The sequence below is a fragment of the Aquarana catesbeiana genome, linkage group LG07, assembly GCF_042186555.1.
Source record: "Aquarana catesbeiana isolate 2022-GZ linkage group LG07, ASM4218655v1, whole genome shotgun sequence".
Taxonomy (NCBI): domain Eukaryota; kingdom Metazoa; phylum Chordata; class Amphibia; order Anura; family Ranidae; genus Aquarana; species Aquarana catesbeiana.
In genome coordinates this window covers 325,717,428-325,741,186 of record NC_133330.1, presented here as the reverse complement: position 1 = coordinate 325,741,186, position 23,759 = coordinate 325,717,428, and the positions used below count along the sequence as shown (strand labels likewise).

Sequence of the window (23,759 nt, the reverse complement as noted above, 5' to 3'; positions counted from 1 at the left end):
TTTGTACAGGGGGGCAAAATGATATCTCTCTCTGGAGTCCATACCTCTGTTAATACAAGAAAGGACTTTACTCGCTTTGGAAATCGCAGGTTGACATTGCATGCTAATATTAAGCTTATGGTCTACCAGAACACCCAGATCCTTCTCCACCATTGATTCCCCCAGTTGTACTCCCCCTAGTATGTATGATGCATATTCTTAGCCCCCAAGTGCATAACTTTACATTAATCAACAGTAAACCTCATTTGCCACTTAGTCGCCCAATTAGGTCGGCCTGTAAATTGGAGACATCCTGTAAGGACGTTATTCCACTGCATAGCTTGGTGTCATCTGCAAAGACTGAAATGGTACTTTTAATCCCAGACCCAATATCATTTATAATGATATTCAGGGCTGGTGCTAGACTATTTTGCGCCTCAGGCAACACCAGCTACTTGTGCCCCCCCCCCAAAAAAAAAAAAAAACTGAATGGCTTTGTGCAGTGTCATTAAATAATAGCACAATACATTCTTTGATCACAGACCCCAGTGTGTATTGTGTGACAATCTGTCACAGTGTTTGTTTGTTTTTTTTGTTTTTTTAATGGCACTTAGTTATTATTTCACTGAGTGCCATTCTAAAAAAATATATTAGTGGCGGAAGTGGCCACAGTGGCAGAACACCAGGGCCTGATTGCAAGTGCGACCTTTGCAGAGACTGCAAAATGTACTACAGGAAGAGGGTCAGAGACTGCAAAACGCACTACAGGAGAGGGTCAGAGACTGCAAAACGCACTACAGGAGAGGGACAGAGACTGCAAAACGCACTACAGGAGAGGGACAGAGACTGCAAAACGCACTACAGGAAGAGGGTCAGAGACTGCAAAAACGTACTACAGGAAGAGGGACAGAGACTGCAAAACGCACTACAGGAGAGGGACAGAGACTGCAAAACGCACTACAGGAGAGGGACAGAGACTGCAAAACGCACTACAGGAAGAGGGTCAGAGACTGCAAAAACGTACTACAGGAAGAGGGACAGAAACTGCAAAACGCACTACAGGAGAGGGACAGAGACTGCAAAACGCACTACAGGAAGAGGGTCAGAGACTGCAAAAACGTACTACAGGAAGAGGGACAGAGACTGCAAAACGCACTACAGGAGAGGGTCAGAGACTGCAAAACATACTACAGGAGAAGGTCAGAGACTGCAAAAACGTACTACAAGAGAGGGTCAGAGACTGCAGACATGGTACAGGAGCAGGGGTGGACTGATAACTCATGGGGCCCCCAGGCAATAGGAGATTATGGGGCCCCCAGGCAATCAGAGATTATGGGGCCACACAGTATACAAACACACAGTATACAATCACACAGTATACACAGACATGTACACACAGTATGAACAGACAGATGTAAAAAAAAACACAGATTTATACATACTGTTCCTGGTTTTACTGAGGCTGGCAACCCTGATGGGGCCCCCTAGTGGCCCAGGGCCCACGGGCAGTGCCTGAGTGGCTCAATGGTCAGTCCGCCCCTGTACAGGAGACGGTCAGAGACTGCAGACATGATACAGGAGATGGTCAGAGACTGCAGACATACTACAGGAGATGGTCAGAGAATGCAGACATACTACAGGAGACGGTCAGAGACTGCAGACATACTACAGGAGATGGTCAGAGACTGCAGACATACTACAGGAGATGGTCAGAGACTGCAGACATGATACAGGAGACGGTTAGAGACTGCAGACATACTACAGGAGACGGTCAGAGACTGCAGACATACTACAGGAGATGGTCAGAGAATGCAGACATAGTACAGGAGACGGTCAGAGACTGTGGACATAGTACAAGTGTGTCCTAGCAGTGACCAGTGTGGAAAAACATTGACCACTGAACAGGAGTTTACAAGATATAACTAAATGCCAAAAAAAAATCTTTACTAACAGTCAATTCTCAAGCACAGGAGGACAGTAAATGGTTAAAGGGTCTGTGAAGCTCCTAGCCTGACCAGTTAAAAGAGAAGTATGGATTTATTTATTTTTTTTTTTTAGATTCATACTTACCTAGGTGGATGGAGCATCAGACCGATGCTGCAGCTGTAACCCCGCCAGCTCTGCACTGAGAACTGAGCCACCAAACACCGCTGATGGCTCGGTTCTCACAGATCCCCAAGAGGAGAGCTGCAGACTGTCAGTCAGCGTCTCTCCTCTCTGCTCCTCCACGCTCATTGGAGCACTGAGCTGTGGAGGGGCGGGGAGCGGCTCGCTGAGAGGCTGAGGCTGCCATCAGTCAAGGCAGCTGGTGGATCCAGACTTCTGAAGTCGGGATGACGCGGTGCCTCGACTGATGGCAGTGACAACAGCGGAGAGCAGACTTCAGACCGCTCTCCGCTGAAAACAGGTCACAGGAGTGCAAATCGAATTGTACTCCTGTGACCCAGAGGAGAAGCCCAGCCTAAAAAGCTCAGGCTGGACTTCTCCTTTTTTTTTGTAATTCCTTTTTTTTTCAAAGAGGATATGGTATAAATCCCAAGTAACTGACATAAACATGTAACATATAATAACATTATGAAGTAGAAACAATAGGGTCACACTAGCAGAAAAACATAAATGTCAAGCTATGCGACAAAATAAGGTTCAAACAGTATCGGGATGCTATGCGTCCCGATGGCCGGGTGGAAATAAAATATAACATAAAAGAGAAAGAAAAAAGATTTTGAAAAAGTTATACCTATAACTAAGGCAATATTTGAGTAAGGAGGGGCGGGAGAAGGGTTAATTAACGGGGAGAGGAAAAAGTATAGCGGTTGTCCCTAATAAGGAAGGAGAACTGGGTGAAGGAGAGGGAAGAGAGAAATTGAGCGGATAGTAGGTAATAGGTGCCTCTCGTCCCGGTGATCAGAACTAAATCCAGGAGGTCTGCTGAAATTACGAAACCTCCTGGAGATATGTGTCAGTATACTTAAAGGACAAACAAGATATTTGGGGGGCACACCTTCACATTAAAGCTGGTGCAGCCATAAGACCATACAATAGAAGAAAAATATTACAGCGCACACATGCAAAAAAACATTCACCTCCAGCAAGGCTAGATTAAAAACACCTAAACATTCTCAAAAAGGCATTTTCAAAAATATGGGGATTTGGTCACACCATATTGCTATATGGTACTAAGCCCACTTACTGCGACAAAGTACCCCATAATTAGTTGGTCTCCATAGTACCCCATAATTAAGTATACTTAAAGGGTCTCCAGGTTTCACGAAAGGTCTCCTCCCGGTTGTGCAGGGTGGCGATGAGATGGACTTCTCCTTTTAATTACTTCAAAGAATACAAGGAAAATGTTAAAAAAAAAAAAAAATCATGGATGGCTGACACCGGACTCTGACACAAATAGCTATAGAAACAGCTAAAGTTTTGCAGAAGTCTAATCATCATTCACCCATCCTGTGTGCAGTGTAAATAAAAAGAGATAAGAAGCAGTGTGAGAAGATGGTGGGGAAGTCATCCCTTGATCACTGTGAGCACTGCCTGTTCTACACACGGGACGGGAGAACACACTGATGATTAGACTTCTGCAGCTGGCATACACATGTCACAGGCTCACTGCTCAGGTATGTCCGATCCTCTGCATCCCGCCCTGGCCACTGGCATCTTCTGATCAAATGTGGCGGGCTGGGTAATCTGATTGGCTAAGGAGGTAGTGGGAGGCGGAGCATCTTGACAGTCACGCCCTTCCACTCAGAAGAGCAGCGCTATTGGCTGCCTGTTACACAGACGTCCCTCTCCCTCCAGCATCTGAAAGCCGATGGGAGGGAGAAAGCCGCACACCGCTCTGCAAAAGCTACTACATGACCGCCGCACCGAACTCCTCGCTGTGTGGGCCCTCCTATCAGAGGTCCTGCTGGGAGCCTGGGGGGGCGATGAGGAGGAGGAAGAGGTGAGGCAAGGGTCAGCTACGCCCCTAGTAGGCTGCCTAGTTCGAGCACCGGCCCTGAAGATTTTTTTAAAAAGTAAGGGTCCCAACACTGAACCTTGGGGTACACCACTAATAACCTTAGACCATTCAGACTACGAGTCATTAACCACTACTCTCTGAATTCAGTTTTTTAGCCAGCTTTCTATCCATTTACAAATTGATCTTTCCAGGCCTGTAGACTTTACCTTACCCATGAGCCGTGTGTGGGGAACTGTGTCAAACGCTTTTGCAAAATCCAGGTATACCACGTCCACAGCCACCCCTCTGTCCAAGGTTTTACTTACCTCTTCATAAAAAGAAATCAGGTTTGTCTGACAACTTCTGTCTTTCATGAATCCATGCTGTCTGTTGCTTAAAATATTTTTTACCAGCAAGAACTGGTCTATGTGGTCTTTTATTAAACTCTCCGCTATCTTCCAGACTATAGAAAATAAACTAACACATCTATAGTTACTTGGTAAAGACTTTTATCCCTTTTTAAATATAGGCACCACAATGACCCTACACCATTCCAGTGGTACTATTCCCGTCATTAACAAGTCCCTAAAAATTAGAAACAATGGCATTGAAATGACAGAGCTCTATTCTTTTAGGATCCGTGGGTGGATGCCATCTGGTCCAAGTGCTTTATTCACCTTTATTCTGTCTGTATATCACTTTTGAGCCATTGTGGATCATTTGGGGCTGTGTCACGACCACCTCCATTATGGACATGAGCTCCCCATGCTCCTTTGTATACACAGAGCTGAAGAAAGTATTTAATAAATTTGCCTTCTCTTTGTCCCCAGTCACCCACTCTAGATTATTTTGTAAATTGCCTACATGCTCAGACCTGACCTTTTTAATTAACTATTAATATATTTAAAGGATTTTTGGGGGGGTTTGTCCTACTATCTTTTGCAATCAGTCATTCGTGTTGAATTTTTGCGTCCTTGATTTCCTTTTTACATATTCTGTTATATTCTTTGTTACATTTAAATGATGATAGTGTTCCTAAATATGGAAGTTCTAAGCCAATGTCTTTGTACCTAATGCAGAACATGGTAATGCTTAGTCCATCCTCTTCTTTTCAGGTGGCTCCGCTTTTGCAAGTAAACCCACAACGCCAACGGGATGTGGAGGGGGATTTCCACCAGTGGGTTCTCCACAGAAGCCGTCCCCACAGCACGGCTGGCAACCGAATACAGGATACGCCTGGCAGGCTCATTCCAAGCCGCAGCAAAACGCTACGCACTGCTCACCCCAAAATAGACCGAATTACAATATTAGCTTTGCCACAGCAAGCGGCGGAAACAACGACAAGGGGAAACACCCAACCGCCCCTGGTGTGTGTTCATTCATGGATATTGCTGTCTATTTAATGAGTGTTCAATATGAACTTCAGTTTCCCAGCCTATCAGGAAAATATTAAAAGAGACGTATATTTGCTTCAACATGTCAAAGTAATTTCAAAAGTAATTTTCACGATTTTTGAATCTTCAGCTTTCATTAAATTGATACCTGGTGATACGGCCATGAAAGTCCTTGTCACATGCTCTGTAGACAGGGTAACCAGAGGTGAAGCTTAAAGCCTGTGGGCCCCAGTGCAAAAGTTGTGGGTGTGGCCAAATTGTGTTGACAGTGGGAGGGGCTTAAAAGAGCATGGTTAAATAAATCAAAAGCATTTTTGTATCCATAAAATATACTTAGGTTAATAAAGCAAATGTTACTGTGAAAATATGAACAATGGACGGTGTCAGTAGGGCAGCCGACGGTGTCACTTTTGAGACCGATAAAGGGACAGAGATTCCCAAGTCCCTTTCTCTGCAGCCTCAGCTGCACTGGACAGTGAATGAATAGGAAGTGCTCTGTGCTGAGTGGCTTCCTTTCACAAACTGATGCATAGTAAACAGTTTACTATGCTTCAGTTATAAATGGATACAGTGAGTGATCGGTATCAATCACTCACTGTGTTCATTCAGAAAGGGAAGGGGCCAGTAAAATACATTTTTACCGGCCCCTTCCCCGCTCTCCATCCTCCATACCAGGGGAAGGGATAGGAGGTGAAGCTGGCTTTTAGCAGCTGCAGGAGGCAAAATGGAGGGGGTCAGTTCCTGTTTATGCCTCCCCCCCGCCAACCCTCCTGTCCAGGTATAAAACCGAATGTAACAGGGACTCGGCACAGGCCCCCCTAGCGCATAGGGCGGGGTCGCTATTGCGACCCCTGTGACTCCTAACGCTATTTCATACTGCCTTGATGGGTGCATTCCTAGATGGGCTGTATTTGCATGCTGACCGCCCTCTGCCCACATGTGATGCTGAGCCTCCGAGACTGAAAAAAATGAAATCCCAATGAATGAAAAAGGGCAGGTCAGGGACAGTCATGCTGGGAGAAAAGAGCTGGATGTCCTCCAACCTCTGACTTTCTGCAGCTTCTAATGCACATTGTGAGAAGCTCACAGTGTGCAGTGAATGCCATTTGAGTACAGGAGAGGAGACCGTACAAACGTGCAAAAGTGAAGGAAAGGCTGGAGTTCATTTTTTTAAATTGTTCTCACTATATCCAAAACTAAAAAGATATTTGGCTGGAGTTAGATTTTAGTCGGTACATCACTTTATTTTATTTTTTTTATAATCAAAAAGCTAAGATAAATACAAATGTGGTCTAGCTATTAAAATGAATTATTTTTTTGACCATTTTTAGTATAAATTCTTGTTTTTTTGTTTGCAGACCCCAAACAAAAGCCACCAGCGGATAATTTTGAAGACCTGCTCTCCAGCCAGGGATTTAATGCTCACAAGGAGAGGAAGGGGCCCAAAACTATTGCAGAAATGAGGAAAGAAGAAATGTCCAAAGAGATGGACCCCGAGAAACTGAAGGTGAGCCAATGGACATGCTCAGCATTTCACAGGGGAATTTAAATGGAGCCAGCAAAGCCTGAACCCCTGTTCTGAGAGCAGCTCAACAGATAGGATCCCGCTGACAGCCCCGGAGCTTCTTCCAGTGGTGAGGAGGTCCCATGAGCCTAAATGCATCACATTTGTGGCAGTACTGCCATTTTTTATTGCAGCCACAAAGCAAAGCATATAATGGCTGTGACATTTCTGTATTCAGGTGGGTGGTTGAGGGCAGTACCGTGGCTCTACCATCTGCTTTTACTGCTAGGGGGCAATAAAACCAGGTGAGCTGTGGTTTTACCACCCGCCTGAACCAGGCCTGCATGATCTCAGGACTGTATACAGTGCGGAAAATAATGATTTGATCCCCTGCAGATTTTCTAAGTTTGCCCACTTACAAAGAAATGAAGGGCCTATCGTTTTTATCATAGGTGTATTTTAAATGATAGAGACAGAATATCAACCAAAAATCCAGAAAAAAAACACATGATACAAATGTTATAAATTGAGTTGCAGTTCAGTGAGTAAAATAAGTATTTGATCCCCAAGCAAAACATGACTTAGTACTTGGTGGAGAAACCGTTGTTGGCAAGTACAGAGGTAAAACATTTCTTGTAGTTACCAGGTTTCCACACATTTCAGGAGGGATTTTGGTCCACTCTTCTCTACAGATCTTCTCTACATCCTTGAGGTTTCTTGGCTGTTCCTTGGCAACTCGAAGTTTCAGCTCCCTCAATAGATATTCTATAGGATTAAGGTCTGGAGACTGGCTAGGCTACTCCATGACCCTAATGTGCTTCTTATTGAGCCACTCCTTTGTTGCCTTGGCGGTATGTTTTGGGTCATTGTCATGCTGGAAGACCCATCCACGGCCCATCTGCAGTGTTCTGGCCGAGGGAAGAAGGTTATTATCCAATATTTTACATCACATGGTCCCGTCCATTGGCCCCTCAATGTGGCAATGTCGGCCTGTACCTTTAGCAGAGAACCGGACCCAAAGCATCATGTTTCTACCTCCGTGGTTGACTGTAGGGATGGTGTTCTTAGGGTCATAGTCAGCATTTTTCTCCCTCCAAACACGGCGAGTTGAGTTAATGCCTGAGAACAAAATTGAGCTCTTATATGACCACAGCACTTTCTCCCAATCCTTCTCGGAATCATTTAGATGTTCATTGGCAAACTTCAGATGGACCTGTACATATGCCTTCTTGAGGAGGGGAACCTTGCGGGCGCTGCAGGATTTCAATCCATTGCGGTGTATTGTGTTACCAATGGTTTGTTTGGTGACTGTGGTCCCAACTGCCTTGAGATCATTCACAAGCTCCTCCTGTGTAGTTCTGGGCTGATCCCTCACTTTTCTCATGATCATCCTCACCCCATGAGGAGAAAACTTGCATGGAGCTCCAGACCGAGGGCGATTGGTGATTTTGCATTTTTTCCATTTGCAAATAATTACTCCAACAGTTGTCTCCTTCTTGCCAGGCTTCTTGCTGATGGTCTTGTAGCCCATTCCAGCCTTGTGCAGGTCTACAATCTCGTCCCTGATGTCCTTGGACAGCTCTTTGGTGTTGCCCATGATGGTGAGGTTTGAATTGAAGAGATTCTGTGGACAGGTGTCTTTTATACACATAAAGAGTTGTCGTTAGGAGCACCTTCTTACATTGACAGGACTAATCTGTATACCACATGAGCACCTACTGGAGCCAGTCTGTGGGAGCCAGAATTATTGTTGGTTGGTAGGAGATCAAATACTTATTTTAATCACTGAACTGCAACTCAATTTATAACATTTGTATCATGTGTTTTTTCTGGATTTTTGGTTGATATTCTGTCTCTATTATTTAAAATACACCTATGATAAAAATTATAGACCCTTCGTTTCTTTGTAAGTGGGCAAACTTACACAATCTGCAGGGGATCAAATAATAATATTCCCCACTGTACATGCCATAGCTGTGGCAAAAATGAAACGGGATATTGTATTCGGCGGGGCGTTTTTTCGCTGAATGCGACCAAATGCAAGACTATGGGGCCACATGGAGCGCATTTGTGAAGTCAGGCATTGATGTTGGATGAGAAGGCCTGGCTCGCAGTCTCCGCTCTAATTCATCCCTGATGTATTTTATTGGGTTGAAGTCAGGACTTTGTGCAGGCCAGTCAAGTTCCTTCACCCCAAACTCGCTCATCCGTGTCTTTATGGACCTTGCTTTGTGCACTGGTGCGCAGTCATGTTGGAACAGGAAGGGGCCATCCCCAAACTGTTCCCACAAAGTTGGGAGAATGAAATTGTCCAAAATGTCTTGGTATGCTGACGCCTTAAGAGTTCCCTTCACTGGAACTAAGAGGCCAAGCCCAACTCCTGAAAAACAACCCCACACCATAATCCCCCCTCCACCAAATGATTTGGACCAGTGCACAAAGCAAGGTCCATAAAGACATGGATGAGCGAGTTTGGGGTGGAGAAACTTGACTGGCCTGAACAGAGTCCTGACCTCAACCCGATAGAAGACCTTTGGGATGAATTAGAGCGGAGACTGCGAGCCAGGTCTTCGTGTCCAACATCAGATCCTGATCTCACAAATGCGCTTCTGGAAATATGGTCAAAGATTCCCATAGACACACTCCTAAACCTTGTGGACGGCCTTCCCAGAAGAGTTGAAGCTGTTATAGCTGCAAAGGGCGGAGCCAACTCAATATTGAACCTTATAGACTAAGACTAGGATACCATTAAAGTTCATGTGCGTGTAAAGGCAGGCGTCCCAAAATTTTTGGTAATATAGTGTATATCAATGTTAGTTTTTTGAAAATGTATCGGTGAGAAGTGCTGGGTGCATGGTGGGATGTTTCTGTATGGCTGCTCCACTCATTGAGGGATACCGGGACAGTCGGTCAAAATGTAATAATAGCTGTGAAGATCACGGATCAAGAATGATCTCAAAAACATCTTTATTTGGAAAAGTTAAAACATAAAACAGCCAATGCATTTCAGGGTCAGACCTCTTCTTTATTGCTAAAGTCTTCAAATCCTTGGTCTTTGTATGGTAGGTGCTAAAGACTAGGAGGAAGTCTTGGCCATAGTTCTACTTGAGTGCTTCAGGTACTGGCTCACTACCTACCTCCAAACCTTGCCTTAAATTAAGGGTCTGATCCTGAAACGCGTTAGATATCTAATGTTTGGAAAAGGAGAAAGGTAACAGCGCTCTCTGCAGGGACAATTTAATCCATACACCAGGTCCACTCACAGGGGCCGAGGCTCGATGTGTCCCAACACACTCCAATGCAACAGTAATAAGGAGAGCCGGCAAAACTGCAATCCTTGAAGTGACGCTTATTGGTACATCAGAGTGACAATAAAGCTGACGCGTTTCAGCAATAGCCTTAGTCGTAGCTCTGATGTACCAATAAATGTCACTTCAAGGATTACAGTTTTGCCGGCTCTCCTTATTACTGTTAGATATCTAGTGTTTACACATTTCCAATAATTACGTTTTTCGGAGACTAGGGGGTTTGATTTACCAAAGGCAAATACTGTAGACTGTGCACTTTGCAAGTGCAGTTGCTCTAGAGCTTTGTAAATGAGAGGAAGCTCTTCTGACTTCCATCATCCAATCATGTGCCAGCAAAAATAGTTTTTTTTTTTTTTATTTTCCTTGCATGTGATTGGGTGTTCTTTGAAAAGGGAGACTTAACCTCATTTACTAAGCTCTGGAGCAAGTGTACAGTCTATTTGCCTTTAGTAAATCCACCCCTAGAAGTTGCGGCCTTTCTTTACAGCATCATCAGATTTAAAAAAAAAACAAAGGGTTGGATTTACCAAAATCAAATAGACTGAGCACTTTGCAAGTGCAGTTGCACCAGAGCTTAGTAAATGAGGGGAAGCTCTGCTGACTTCCATTATCCAATCATGTGCAAGCAAAAAATGCTGTTTTTTTTTTATTTTCCTTGCATGTGATTGGGTGTTCTGGGCAAAGTGAAGCTTCATCTCATTTACTAAGATCTGGAGCAAATGCCCTTGCAGAGTGCAACTACACTTGCAAAGTGCACAGTCTATTCGCCTTTAGTAAATCAACCCCAAAATCTTTGAAAAGCTATGCAGAAAGGGAATCCGTTGGAGGAGTTTGATTAATGCACCGATGACAATTGTACATTCCTGTTTTTGATGGATCTACTTTTTTCTCCTAATAGCTTTTGGATTGGATTGAAGGCAAAGAGCGGAACATCCGAGCCCTGCTCTCCACAATGCACACTGTGCTCTGGGAAGGGGAGACCAAGTGGAAGCCGGTCAGCATGGCCGACCTGGTGACACCGGAACAAGTGAAGAAAGTGTACCGGAAAGCTGTGCTGGTGGTTCACCCTGACAAAGTAAGATCACATTATCCAACTTACACCTATGCATGTAAACTAGTCTAATGCAGGGGTCTCCAGACTTTCTAAAGAAAGGGTTAGTTTACTGTCCTTCAGACTTTAGGGGGGTTGGACTGGGCCCAGTGGGATTAAACAATGCTCGATCTGGTGTCTTTGGAGGAATAGTGCCCCATTTTTGTTGTCAGTGGCAGGTATTATAGCCCATTGTTGGTACAAGTGGCGGGAATTATGCCCCATTGTTGGTATCAGTGGCAGGAATTATGCCCCATTGGTGTCAGTGGCAGGAATTATGCCCCATTGGTGGTGTCAGTGGCAGGAATTATGCCCCATTGTTAGTGTCAGTGGCAGGACGTATGCCCCATTGTTGATGTCAGTGGGAGGAATTATGCCCCATTGTTGGGGTCAGTGGCAAGAATTATTCCCCATTGTTGGTGTCAGAGGCAGGACATATGCCCCATTGTTGGTGTCAGTGGCTGGAATCATGCCTTGAGCAGGCTGCTGTTAGAAATCACAGGGCCCCATACAGCCTACCTGACAGCCCCCTCCCCAGCCTGAGGTGAGTGAGGACATAAGTTTATCAGTCCCTTTCTTTGCAGCCTTAGTTCCACAGATGAATAAATTAGAAGTTCATTAAAGCTTCTAGCTCATTCACAAACTGAAACATAGCAACTGTGTTTACTATGCTTCAGCGATTAATGGACCCAGAAGTGATTGGTACCAATCACTCACTGTGTTCATTCAGGACAGGAAGGGGCCAATAAATTATATATTTACTGGCCCCTTTCCCCGCTCTCCATTCTGAAACATCCCCCTGTGTGCTGCTGCCGGCAGGAGAGAAGGGAAGCCAGCAGGGCTGTGGGGGAAAGGGGCACACAGGGGGCCTGGACAGCAGATGGAAGGGGTGCATGTGCTAGAACCAATCCCCTGCAGTGCAGCCAGAGGGTGAAACTGTCTGCATTGCAGGGGGAGGCAGAAGAGGATTGGTGTCTGTAATAAGATAGTACGGCCGTCCCTCCTGACTGAAGTGAGTGGGTGTCTCTGTCTGCTGTCCTGGGTGAGTGCATGTCTCCCTGCAGGCTTCGGGGAGAGGGGGGGGCCACTGAGGGCAGTACCAAGAAAGTGGGGGCTGGTTGGTGGGTTAGCTCATTTCATATGATTCCTTGCCCGTGTTCCTGTCATAGCTTGTTTTCTGCCATAGCGTGTTTTCTGTCACAACGGTTCTGTCACAGCAGTTCTTTCACAGTGGTTCAGTCATGACGTTCAGTCATAGTGGTTCTGTCATAGCGGATCTGCCTTAGCAGGTTCTGTCATAGTGTTTTCAGTTATGGTGGTTCTGTCATAGCGGTTCTGTCATAGTGTTTTCAGTTATGGTGGTTCTGTCATAGCGGTTCTGTCATAGTGTTTTCAGTTATGGTGGTTCTGTCATAGCGGTTCAATCATGGCGCGTTCTGCCCCAGCGAGTGTCACATACCTTGAAGGTGAGCCTGACGTGCAGAGGGAGACCTCTCATACGGCTCTGTTTCCATGATCACTGGAGTGGGAACAGTGACCCTCGGAGCACAGCGGGGTAGGAGAGCCTGCAGGTTTCGCTTGACTGAAGATGGAGTCTGCTTGGCGGAGACAGGAACAGGCTTGATTGCTGCGGATGCAGGAACACTGAGAAGTAGCAGGCAGGTGCGCACAGATGCAGGACTTGTAGGCAGATGCACACAGATGCAGGGCTGCAGGCAGGAGCAGGATCAGACAAGCCAGGTCACAGCAGCGGATCAATCAGACAGAAGCAGCAGGCAGAGAATGGTCAAAGTCCAGGCAGGATCGGCAACAGGAGATCAAACAAACAGAAACACAGAGCAGGTCAAAAGCATGCCAAGGGGTGAGGGCTGGAGACAGCAGCGAGGTCAGAAGCCGGGTAACACTGGAGCAGATGCAGGTTCAGGATCAGGTACAGGATGAGCTGCAGATCAGACAGCAAGGATGCATTCTGAAAAGGCCCCTTTTAAGGATCACTGGGCGCCAAAGCTGTGTTACTGTGCGCGCGTCCGCGATGTGCGCACGCGCATGCGCACTGACGCACGTCTATTCACTGCTGAATGCCTATGGACTGGAACAGATCCCAATGGACCCATGCGCCTGCAGCCAGTTGCAGAGCCATGCGCAGTATGTCCATGACAGCGAGTTTCTGCCATAGCATGTTCAGTCACAACAGTCACAACAGTTCTGTCATAGCGGAGCTGTCAGCGGTTCGGCCATAGTAGGTTCTGTCATAGCGGTTCTGTCAGTATGTGCTTTGTTCACATTTCATGATTGAGGTTTGCACCACTTTACCTTCTTGGGTGTAACTACATTTACAGTGCAGGTGGAATGGTGAAACCCCCCACCATTAGGGATGAACTTCGAGTTCGAGTCAAACTTCGGGTGTTCGCCCATTCGCCGAACAGCGAATTTTATGGGGCGTTCGCAGCAAATTTGAGCGCCCCATAATGCACTGCAAGACCACAATGCATTGCTGTATGATGATTGGCCAAAGCATACACCTGACCTGCATGCTTTGCCCAATCACAGCACACTCCTCAACGAGAGCCATAATTGGCCAAAGGCAGGGTGCCTTTGGCCAATCATGCCTCAGGGGTACTAAGTCCACGCCCCACACTATATAAGGCTGCTTACACATCACCCGTATAGTGTGTTATAGTGGACGGAGATAGAGAAATTGAGCAGTCTCCGCTCTAAATCATCCCAAAGGTGTTCTATTGGGTTGAGGTCAGGACTCCACCCCAAACTCACTCATCCATGTCTTTATGAACCTGGCTTTGTGCACTGGTCCAAATCATTTGGTGGAGGGGAGATTATGATGTGGAGTTGTGTTTCAGGGGTTGGGCTTGGCCCCTTAGTTCCAGTGAAGGGAACTCTTAAGGCGTCGGCATACCAAGACATTTTGGATCATTTCATGCTCCCAACTTTGTGGGAACAGTTTGGGGATGACCCCTTCCTGTTCCAACATGACTGGGCACCAGTGCACAAAGCAAGGTCCATAAAGACATGGAAGAGCGAGTTTGGGGTTGAGGAACTTGACTGGCCTGCACAGAGTCCTGACCTCAACCCCATAGAACACCTTTGGGATGATTTAGAGCGGAGACTTGAGCCAGGCCTTCTTGTCTAATATCAGTACCTGACCTCACAAATGCCCTTCTGGAAGAATGGTCAAACACTCCCATAGACACACTCCTAAACCTTGTGGACGGCCTTCCCAGAAGAGTTGAAGCTGTTATAGCTGCAAAGGGTGGGCCAACTCAATATTGAACCCTACGGACTAAGACTGGGATGCCATTAAAGTTCATGTGCGTGTAAAGGCAGGCGTCCCAATACTTTTGACAATATTGTGTATGTGAGGTATCGCTGGAAACGCCGGAGTGAGAGCAATAATTCTCATGCCATCATTTTGTAGTTTACTGTAAACCAATGAGCTATATAAAGGCTTTTAAAGCATCGCCTCTGGAGAATTTTAGTTTACCATAGTTTTATGCAATATCACGGGCGCACACAATTTTTAGGACTTGACATGTTTGGTATCTATTTACTCTGTTCAACCCCTTCTTTTATATTTTACCAAAACTTTGGGAATCGTATTGTATTTGTTTGCACTAATTAAAAAAAATATATCGTTTTCTGAGTTGTTTTAACCACTTCATTTTTTTTTTTAAAGTGAAGTTCTGCTTGAAGTTATTATCTGTTTCTGATTTTTATTAATAACCTTGATTTTGTTTCTATCGCAGGCCACAGGACAGCCATATGAACAATATGCAAAGATGATTTTTATGGAGCTAAACGACGCCTGGTCAGAATTTGATAATCAAGGACAGAAACCGTTATATTAACCATCGATCTGCAAATCCCTCCCGTAGCTTCCATCTAGTATAAGATCCATCCATGAACATTCAGATATCCTCTTGGGTTTTTTTTTTTTTTTCTCTCTTTTTAGACACCTGAGTATGGTCTTAATTCCGTTTCCTCCCCGTGGAGGGGGAGATGTGACTTTGCATTTTGCACTCTTCTCGTAGCAGTAATGATGGTTGTCTTATTATCCCTCCTCCCCTTATTTTTTATTTATATATTTATTTATTTATAACATGGGTTTTAAATCAAAGTCCTGGAACGCAAATGTTTACCTTATGGGGCAATTTTTTGGGGGGTTTTTTTGTTTTTTGGGTTTTTTTTGTTTTGTTTTTTTTTTAGTTTTTTGTCTCTCTGCCCTTTCCACAAGTCCCATAACAAAATTGTCATTTATGGTCTCCTCTGTTATCGATTTGTTCTAAATTGTAGAGTTGCCACCACCAGAGGGCGCTGTGACGCCTTCATTAGGGATTGAAATGACCACATAAGTCTGACTCGAAGTAGATCTAAAGCTAAATTGTCATATATAAGATTAAAGCCCTCGTTCACATTGGAGTGACTTACAGGTCAAATCGCATGACAAGACGCACCCTAGGGCCATGTTGAAATCGAAGCAATGCCGATTTTTTTGAGGTGCCGCATCGTTTTGAAAAAAAATAGTTCCTGCACTACTTTTGGCGATTTTCTAGGTGCAGCAAAAGCACAGAGGTCTTCAAAGTCGCACTGACGTGCGGCTTTGAAAGCATGCGATTTCAGATGAAGTTGCGCGATTTCAAAGCCGCATTTAGTCTGAAAAGAGGGCTTAAAGCTGAACTCTGATATTACCAAATATTGTCTGAATTTTTTTGGCTCTGCTTTGTGTATTTCCTCCAGATCTGTGCAGTAATTCAGTGTGAGGCTTTTCCTTTGTGCAGGAGCTTCCTGTAATAACGACCGATCACTGCTGCTCTCTCTCCTTGTGCAGGGTGGCTGGTCTTGTCTCCGCCCCCTCATGCAGTTTTCTGCAGACAGCCTGTAGAGGGTGGAGCCTGCTAAGCCCCTCCCACAGCTCTGCTCTCTTTGTGCAGGGTGACTGGTCTCGTCTCCGCCCCCTCATGTAGTTTTCGGCAGACAGCCTGTAGAGGGTGGAGCCTGCTGAGCCCCTCCCACAGCCCCACTCTCTCTTTGTGCAGGATAACTTGTCTTGTCTCCGCCCCCTCATGTAGTTTTCTGCCAACGGCCTGTAGAGGGTGGAGCCTGCTGAGCCCCTCCCACAGCTCTGCTCTTTCTCTGTGCAGGGTGACGGTCTTGCAGGCCTTTGTTCAAGTACTGTTTGTTAAGGAGTGACAACTGTCACCCAAGTGTGCACCTGTGTTGTCACCTTGTCACACATGTCACTATAAATGCAATGCTCAGGCAAGGCCCACGGTTGTCACTCTCAGGCCCCATTCACACGCATTTTACTGCAGTTTTTTTATGCGTTTTTGAAAGTTTTTCTGCTCAAATGCAATACATCAGGGTTTCTCAACTCCAGTCCTCAAGGCGCCCCAACAAGGTCATGTTTTCAGGCTCTCCATTAGTTTGCACAGGTGATTTGATCAGTTTCACTGCCTTAGGCTCGATTCACACCTATGCATGTTGCTTTTGGGCGTTTTTGGAGGTTTTTTTTTCATGCTTGCCACGTTTTTGAGCAGCGTTTTTGCCGCGATTTTGCCGCGATTTGCGTTTTGCGTTTTTTTTTTTTTTTTTTTTTTACAGTTTTTTTTTACAGTCTAAAAAAAAAATTTAAAAAAAATTAAAAAAAAAAAAAAAACCGTCAAAAACGCTGCAAAAACGGTGCACTTGCGTTTTTGATGCTTGTCCATTGAATTCTATTACATGCAAAACGCTGCATTTTGCATGAAAAAAGTCCCTGACCCTTTCCAAAAATGCAGAGAAACAAAAAGGCATTGATGTGAACATGTTCCATAGGAACCCATGTTAAAAAATTCCCGTGCATTTCTGCAAAATGCAAAATGCATCAAAAAACGCGCTAGTGTGAATGGAGCCTTAGTAATTACCACAGCCCTTTCATCTGAGGGAAATCTTGAAAACATGACCTATTGGGGCGCCTTGAGGACTGGAGTTGAGAAACACTGCAATACATAATAAAAAAATAAATCCTAATAAATAAATATGATAAGATAAATAAACCCTAACCCTAATTTTAAACCCTAACCGTAACACTAATATTAACCCCTAATGTTAACCCCAAACCTTAAAGTGTTACTAAACCCACAACAATAAAATCAGTCTGTATATGCAGTAAAGCATGCTTGTTCTACTCACTGTGGAACCTAAGGGGTTAATCTTCTGCATTGTGTAAAAAGGCTGTTTGATCCTGTCTTCTCTGATCCTCTGCTTCTTTTACTGTCCCCAATCCATCTTCTGGAGTACAGAGCCTTGGGGGGCATTCTGCATATGCTCAGTTTGGTGTGTATTGCTAGAGCGTTTTTTTATTTTCTTGGGAGGGTGCATGTGATCAGCACAAGGCCAATCAACACTGTCCAGACAGAGGGTCGGGGGTCCTGCAGCCCCATAGGAAAGTCGGAGGAGAATAAAATCTACTTCTACAAGCTTCAACCAGACACTAATAGAAATTACAAGACTGCTATATACTGCTGATGAGAAAAGGGTATTTAGCAGTTTATATTTACTAAAAATAATCGCATTTCCATGTTCTGTGTACTGTGGGCGACCAGATATAGTGAATGCAGGCTCCTGGGTTTAGTAACACTTTAACCCCTAACCTTTCAATTAAAATAAATACATAAAATAAATAAAAAAATAAGTAAATAAATAAAAATAAACCCCTAAATCCTTGAGGCTGGGTTCGCACGTATGCGAATTGGATGCGGGTTTGAGCTGTGAGCCGCGTCCGCACTAAGTGTGAACCCAGCCTTAAAGCCTTACAAAAAAAAAAAAAAGTATAAATAAATAATAACGAATAAATAATAAATAAAAGCGGATGAAGAAGCTGAAAAACATAGCAACCAATGATAAAACAGATGATATTTTTCTCTATTGGCTAATTAAAAAAAAACACCAAAGCTCAAAAATGCTTTAAAAACTCTGTACACAAAAAACAAAAAAAAAAAAAGTCATTAAAAAAACGCTCAACAAGGAGACGCTCAGGTGTGAATGCAGCCTCGGGAAGCCGTTCCAGAGCAATGATGTGCAGATAACAGCGCAGTGAGTGCATGTAGACAGAAAAAAAGGGGTGGGGGTGATCCGCAGTGCTGAGCTGCAAGAGAGGATAAAGAAGGTGGCAACAGTATTTTGTAATAAAAAGAAAGTATAGTAGTAGTTTTTGATACACAGTGCTTTATAAAACTAAATGTTGTCCTTTCGGGGTCTCGATTTCTAGTTAGTGGTGGGGAATATCTTACCGCTAAAGTCCCTGAAAGACATAAGAGGCCAGCACATGACTCGACTGACCAGTAATCACAAAAAAAAAAACAATTAAATATCAGTTTTGGGTGAACTTGGCCTTTAAACACAACCTAACACAGTGGGGTCTATTAAAAAAAAAAAAAGTGCTCAAGCATTTGCACAGCATTCATCAATAATCCCCATAATGTGTCTAATATGCTAGACAGCGCCACCTAGTGGCCATAATGCAGTATTTTTCTGATTGAGGTATTTCAGGAAAATATGGAAACATGGTCACTAGATGGAGCTGACCATCATGAGAAATAAACCTACGTGGATGTTTTGTGACAGTTGTGTGAATGCTTGAAGCATAGTTATAAATAGACCCCAATCTCATAATTATATGTGCCTCCTTTTTTTTTTTTTTTATCATTATCTTTGGCCAGACTGCATGAGCCCAGGGGTCTTCAAAACTGTGGCCCTCCTGAACTACAATTTCCATCATGCCTAGTCATGTCTGTGAATGTCAGGGTTTTACAATGCGTCATTGGATGTGTAATTCCTGCAGGCAGCCTGTAGTGGGTGGAGCCTGCCGAGCCCCTCCCACAGCTCTGCTCTCTCTCCGTGTGCAGGGTGACTGGTCTTGTTTTACAATGCCTCATTGGACCTGTAGTTCTGCAATAGGTGGAGGGCCGTGGTTTGAAGATCCCTGGCATAAGCTGACACATAGTGAAACGGCATGCTCTGTTTCTTAAATGGGAAATGAATATAGGATATTGTACAGTATCTCACAAAAGTAAGTACACCCCTCACATTTTTTAAAAATATTTTATTCTATCTTTTCTTGTGATAACACTGAAGAAATGACACTTTGCTACAATGTAAAGTAGTGAGTGTACAGCTTGTATAACAGTGTAAATTTGCTGTCCCCTCAAAATAACTCAACACACAGCCATTAATGTCTAAACCGCTGGCCACAAAAGTGAGTACACCCCGAAGTGAAAATGTCCAAATTGGGCCCAAAGTGTCAATATTTTGTGTAGCCACCATTATTTTCCAGCACTGCCTTAATCCTCTTGGGCATGGAGTTCACCAGAGCTTCACTCCAGAGTTGCCACTGGAGTCCTCTTCCACTCCTCCATGAGGACATCACGGAGCTGGTGGATGTTAGAGACCTTGTGCTCCTCCACCTTCTGTTTGAGGATGACCCACAGATGCTTAATAAGGTTTAGGTCTGGAGACATGCTTGGCCAGTCCATCACCTTTACCCTCAGCTTCTTTAGCAAGGCAGTGGTCGTCTTGGAGGTGTGTTTGGGGTCATTATCAGTTTGGAATACTGCCCTGCGGCCCAGTCTCTGAAGGGAGGGGATCATGCTCTGCTTCAGTATGTCACAGTACATGTTGGCATTCATGGTTCCCTCAATGATTTGTAGCTCCCCAGTGCCGGCACCACTCCTGCAGCCTCAGATCATGACACTCCCACCACCATGCTTGACTGTAGGCAAGACACACTTGTCTTTGTACTCCTCACCTGGTTGCCGCCACACACGCTTCACACCATCTGAACCAAATAATTTTATCTTGGTCTCATCAGACCACAGGACATGGTCCCAGTAATCCATGTCCTTAGTCTGCTTGTCTTCAGCAAACTGTTTGTGGGCTTTCTTGTGCACCATCTTTAGAAGAGGCTTCCTTCTGGGATGACAGCCATGCAGACCAATTTGATGCAGTGTGCGGTTGTATGATCTGAGCACTGACAGGCTGACCCCCCCACCCCTTCAACCTCTGCAGCAATGCTGGCAGCACTCATACGTCTATTTCCAAACGACAACCTCTGTATATGACGCTGAGCACGTGACCTCAACTTCTTTGGTGGACCATGGCGAGGCCTGTTCTGAGTGGAACCTGTCCTGTTATACCGCTGTATGGTCTTGGCCACCGTGCTGCATCTCAGTTTCAGGGTCTTGGCAATCTTCTTATAGTCTAGGCCATCTTTATGTAGAGCAACAATTCTTTTTTTCAGATCCTCAGAGAATTCTTTGCCATGAGGTGCCATGTTGAACTTCCAGTGACCAGTATGAGAGAGTGAGAGCGATAACACCAAATTTAACACACCTGCTCCCCATTCACACCTGAGACCTTGTAACACTAAATGAGTCACATGACACAGGAGAGGGAAAATGGCTAATTGGGTTCAATTTGGACATTTTCACTTAGGGGCGTACTGACTTTTGTTGCCAGCAGTTTAGACATTAATGGCTGTGTGTTGAGTTATTTTGAGGGGACAGCAAATTTACACTGTTATACAAGCTGTACACTCACTACTTTACATTGTAGCAAAGTGTCATTTCTTCAGTGTTGTCACATGAAAAGATATAATAAAATATTTACAAAAATGTGAGGAGTGTACTCAATTTTGTGAGATACTGTACATCTGTGTAGCAAGTGGACCGGCCACGGGCAGCCTTCTAGTCAGTAAGATCTCCTTCCTGAGTTTTACGGCAAAGTGACAGGTTTACAGAAAGTCCACATTCCACCCACCTCCCCCTGATGCTTCAATTGTCTGTCTGAGCCACTGGAAACGCCCAGTACTTCTGGATATGAGGATCATGTGACCATCTTCCCTTCCTTCCAGGATGCAGTGCTCAGGTTTGATTGTCCAATCGCTGGGACGTAACACGTAGGGGAGGAGAGCAGGTCATTTTCTTTTGTGTAAGCTCAATGAACAATAAGGAGTTCAGACCCATGGCTCTGATAGACTTTCACATTCGGGAACACTCCCGGCCAGTATCCTAACTTTGCCCCCTAAGCATGTGTATGCTTCCATTTCCAAAGTACTTTGTTTACAAACAAAGCATCACTCACGCCGTTCCACTTCTCATGTAACCAAAGGCCTAGGCATGTAGTCACATGACTTCCATTGAACGGGAGCAGAGATCACATGACCAAATGCCTAGGCTTTGGCTCACCTTACAGGAACAAAAGAGTGACCAGAGAAGCATTTTCTCCAGGCGAAGTTATTTTAGCTTTTTTAATACTCTTCATTTATCTATAAAACTATTTAACATTTGAGTATAATTCGAATAAATCAATTTAGAGCAAAAAAATAAAATTAACTCTTATTATTCTTAACATAAATATTTTGTTATTGCACAACATTTAAATGAGCCCCATTGCAACTAATCAGGAAAGTGAGAGTTTTTTTTTTTTTTCGGGACATATCCACAAATTTAAGTCCCAAAGACAATCATTTTGTTTACGTTTTTGAAATGTTTTTTTCTGTTTCCCTTGTGTTTTTTTTATTTTTTTATTTATATATACAGTATCACTTTAGAGGGTCTATGTATAAAAAAAAATTCACACATCAAGAACAATTCCTGTACGATAATTTCCTTTGATTGTCAGCTCCATCTAGTGGCCTAATGCGGTATTTTCCTGATTGAACTACTTCTAGATTGTAAGCTCTAACGAGCAGGGCCCTCTGATTCCTCCCGTATCGAATTGTATTTTAACTGTACTGTTTACCCTAACGTTGTAAAGCGCTGCGCAAACTGCTGGCGCTATATAAATCCTGTATTATTATAATAATAATATTAATAATAATTTCAAAAAAAATGCTGCATTATGGCCACTAGATGGAGCTGACGATCCTAGTAAATCAACATAATAGGGCAAAATATGGGGATCACGTGTGACAGGTGTGTGAATGTCTCTGATTTTTATAAATAGCCCCCTACATGTCTTTTGTTGAGTTGGGTTTATATTCTATTTAATATTTAGGTAATGGTAAAACCTTCAAAGAGATGGCAGGTATTTTTTACTTTTCATATGCAAACCCCCCCCCCCCCCAGCTAATATAACATAGGAGATACAAAACCATACAAGCGTCTCGATAAAAAGCAAACGAAGAGCTCAACCAATGAGCATTGAACAAAAAAAAACATTGCTTGTCATATTTACTTGGAATGTGAATAATTATTCTGTGATTTGTTAAGTTTCTCATTTTTCTGTTTGTAGATATTTCTTGTGTGTTCTGGACCTATATAATAAAACGAGAACGATCGATGTGTTGTATCCTTTTCTCCACTTAGGCTCTTCGCCGTGGTTCCATGGCTTTAGCATTGTGTAATAAAGTTTCCAAAATTTGAACTCTTTAATAAAATAATTGTTTTATCATACCGCCAAAAAAGAAAAAAAAAAAAAAAGTAACAATGTAACTGTTTAATATTTTTAAGGAGAAAATTATTTTCATGCTTGTTTGTGGTTTGAAGCAATTAAACATACGTTTTCTTTTCTTACAAAGCCTCTTTATGCATTTTTATGGCACATGTCCGGTAAGTATGGCATTTTCTGGTCCTCTCTGGATTCTGAATACACAGAGGACTAGCAGGGAATGGAGCACTCCGCTGACTTACCTCCCCACCAGGTTGTCCAAATTAGGTTCTCAACTTTATCTAAATTTAATCGCTTCAGCCCCAGAAGTTTTTACCCCCCCCTTCCCCGTTCATGACCAGGCCATTTTTTGTGATACGCCCCTGCGTTACTTTAACCTCCTGCCGACCAGTCGCTACCATTATACTGCGGCAGGTTGGCTCATTCCTGCGAATCGCCGTAACAGTAATGCCCCGTACACACGGTCGGATTTTCCGACAGAAAATGAGTGATAGGACCTTGTTGTCGGAAATTCCGACCGTGTGTAGGCTCCATCACACATTTTCCATCGGATTTTCCGACACACAAAGTTTGAGAACTTGCTATAAAATTTTCCGACAACAAAATCCGTTGTCGGAAATTCCGATCGTGTGTACACAAATCCGACGCACAAAGTGCCACGCATGCTCAGAATAAATAAAGAGATGAAAGCTGTTGGCCACTGCCCCGTTTATAGTCCCGACGTACGTGTTTTACGTCACCGCGTTCAGAACGATCGGATTTTCCGACAACTTTGTGTGACCGTGTGTATGCAAGACAAGTTTGAGCCAACATCCGTCGGAAAAAATCCTAGGATTTTGTTGTCGGAACGTCCGATCAATGTCCGATCGTGTGTACAGGGCATAAGTCGGCTCGGGAACTCGCTTTTGTTGTGCGTGCTCCCATTGGCCAGCGGGGGAGCCAATCAGCAGACTCGATGTCTGCCGGCCGCCCGCGATCGTTCCCCGCAGTGGCAGAACGGGGATCTGCCTGTGTAAACGAGGCAGATCTCCGTTCTGACAGGGGAGATCACACAGATCCTGTCTTTCCGCTATGCAGGAAGACAGACCTGTGTGTTTCC

At 44.2% G+C, this 23,759-nt stretch overlaps 1 protein-coding gene across 5 annotated transcripts in view; it reads left to right on the top strand.

The window, feature by feature from the left end:
• The window catches only part of DNAJC6 (DnaJ heat shock protein family (Hsp40) member C6), a 140,299-nt gene extending 122,417 nt beyond the window's left edge, over window positions 1–17,882 (top strand). For all 5 annotated transcript variants that reach the window (XM_073593798.1, XM_073593799.1, XM_073593800.1 and 2 more), the window contains 4 exons: window positions 5,038–5,289; window positions 6,675–6,823; window positions 11,027–11,203; window positions 14,980–17,882. In XM_073593798.1, the coding sequence (XP_073449899.1) occupies window positions 5,038–5,289; window positions 6,675–6,823; window positions 11,027–11,203; window positions 14,980–15,081 (680 nt within the window). In that variant the 3' untranslated portion in view covers window positions 15,082–17,882. The remainder of the gene's footprint in view (window positions 1–5,037; window positions 5,290–6,674; window positions 6,824–11,026; window positions 11,204–14,979) is intronic.
• Window positions 17,883–23,759: the final 5,877 nt, after the last annotated feature.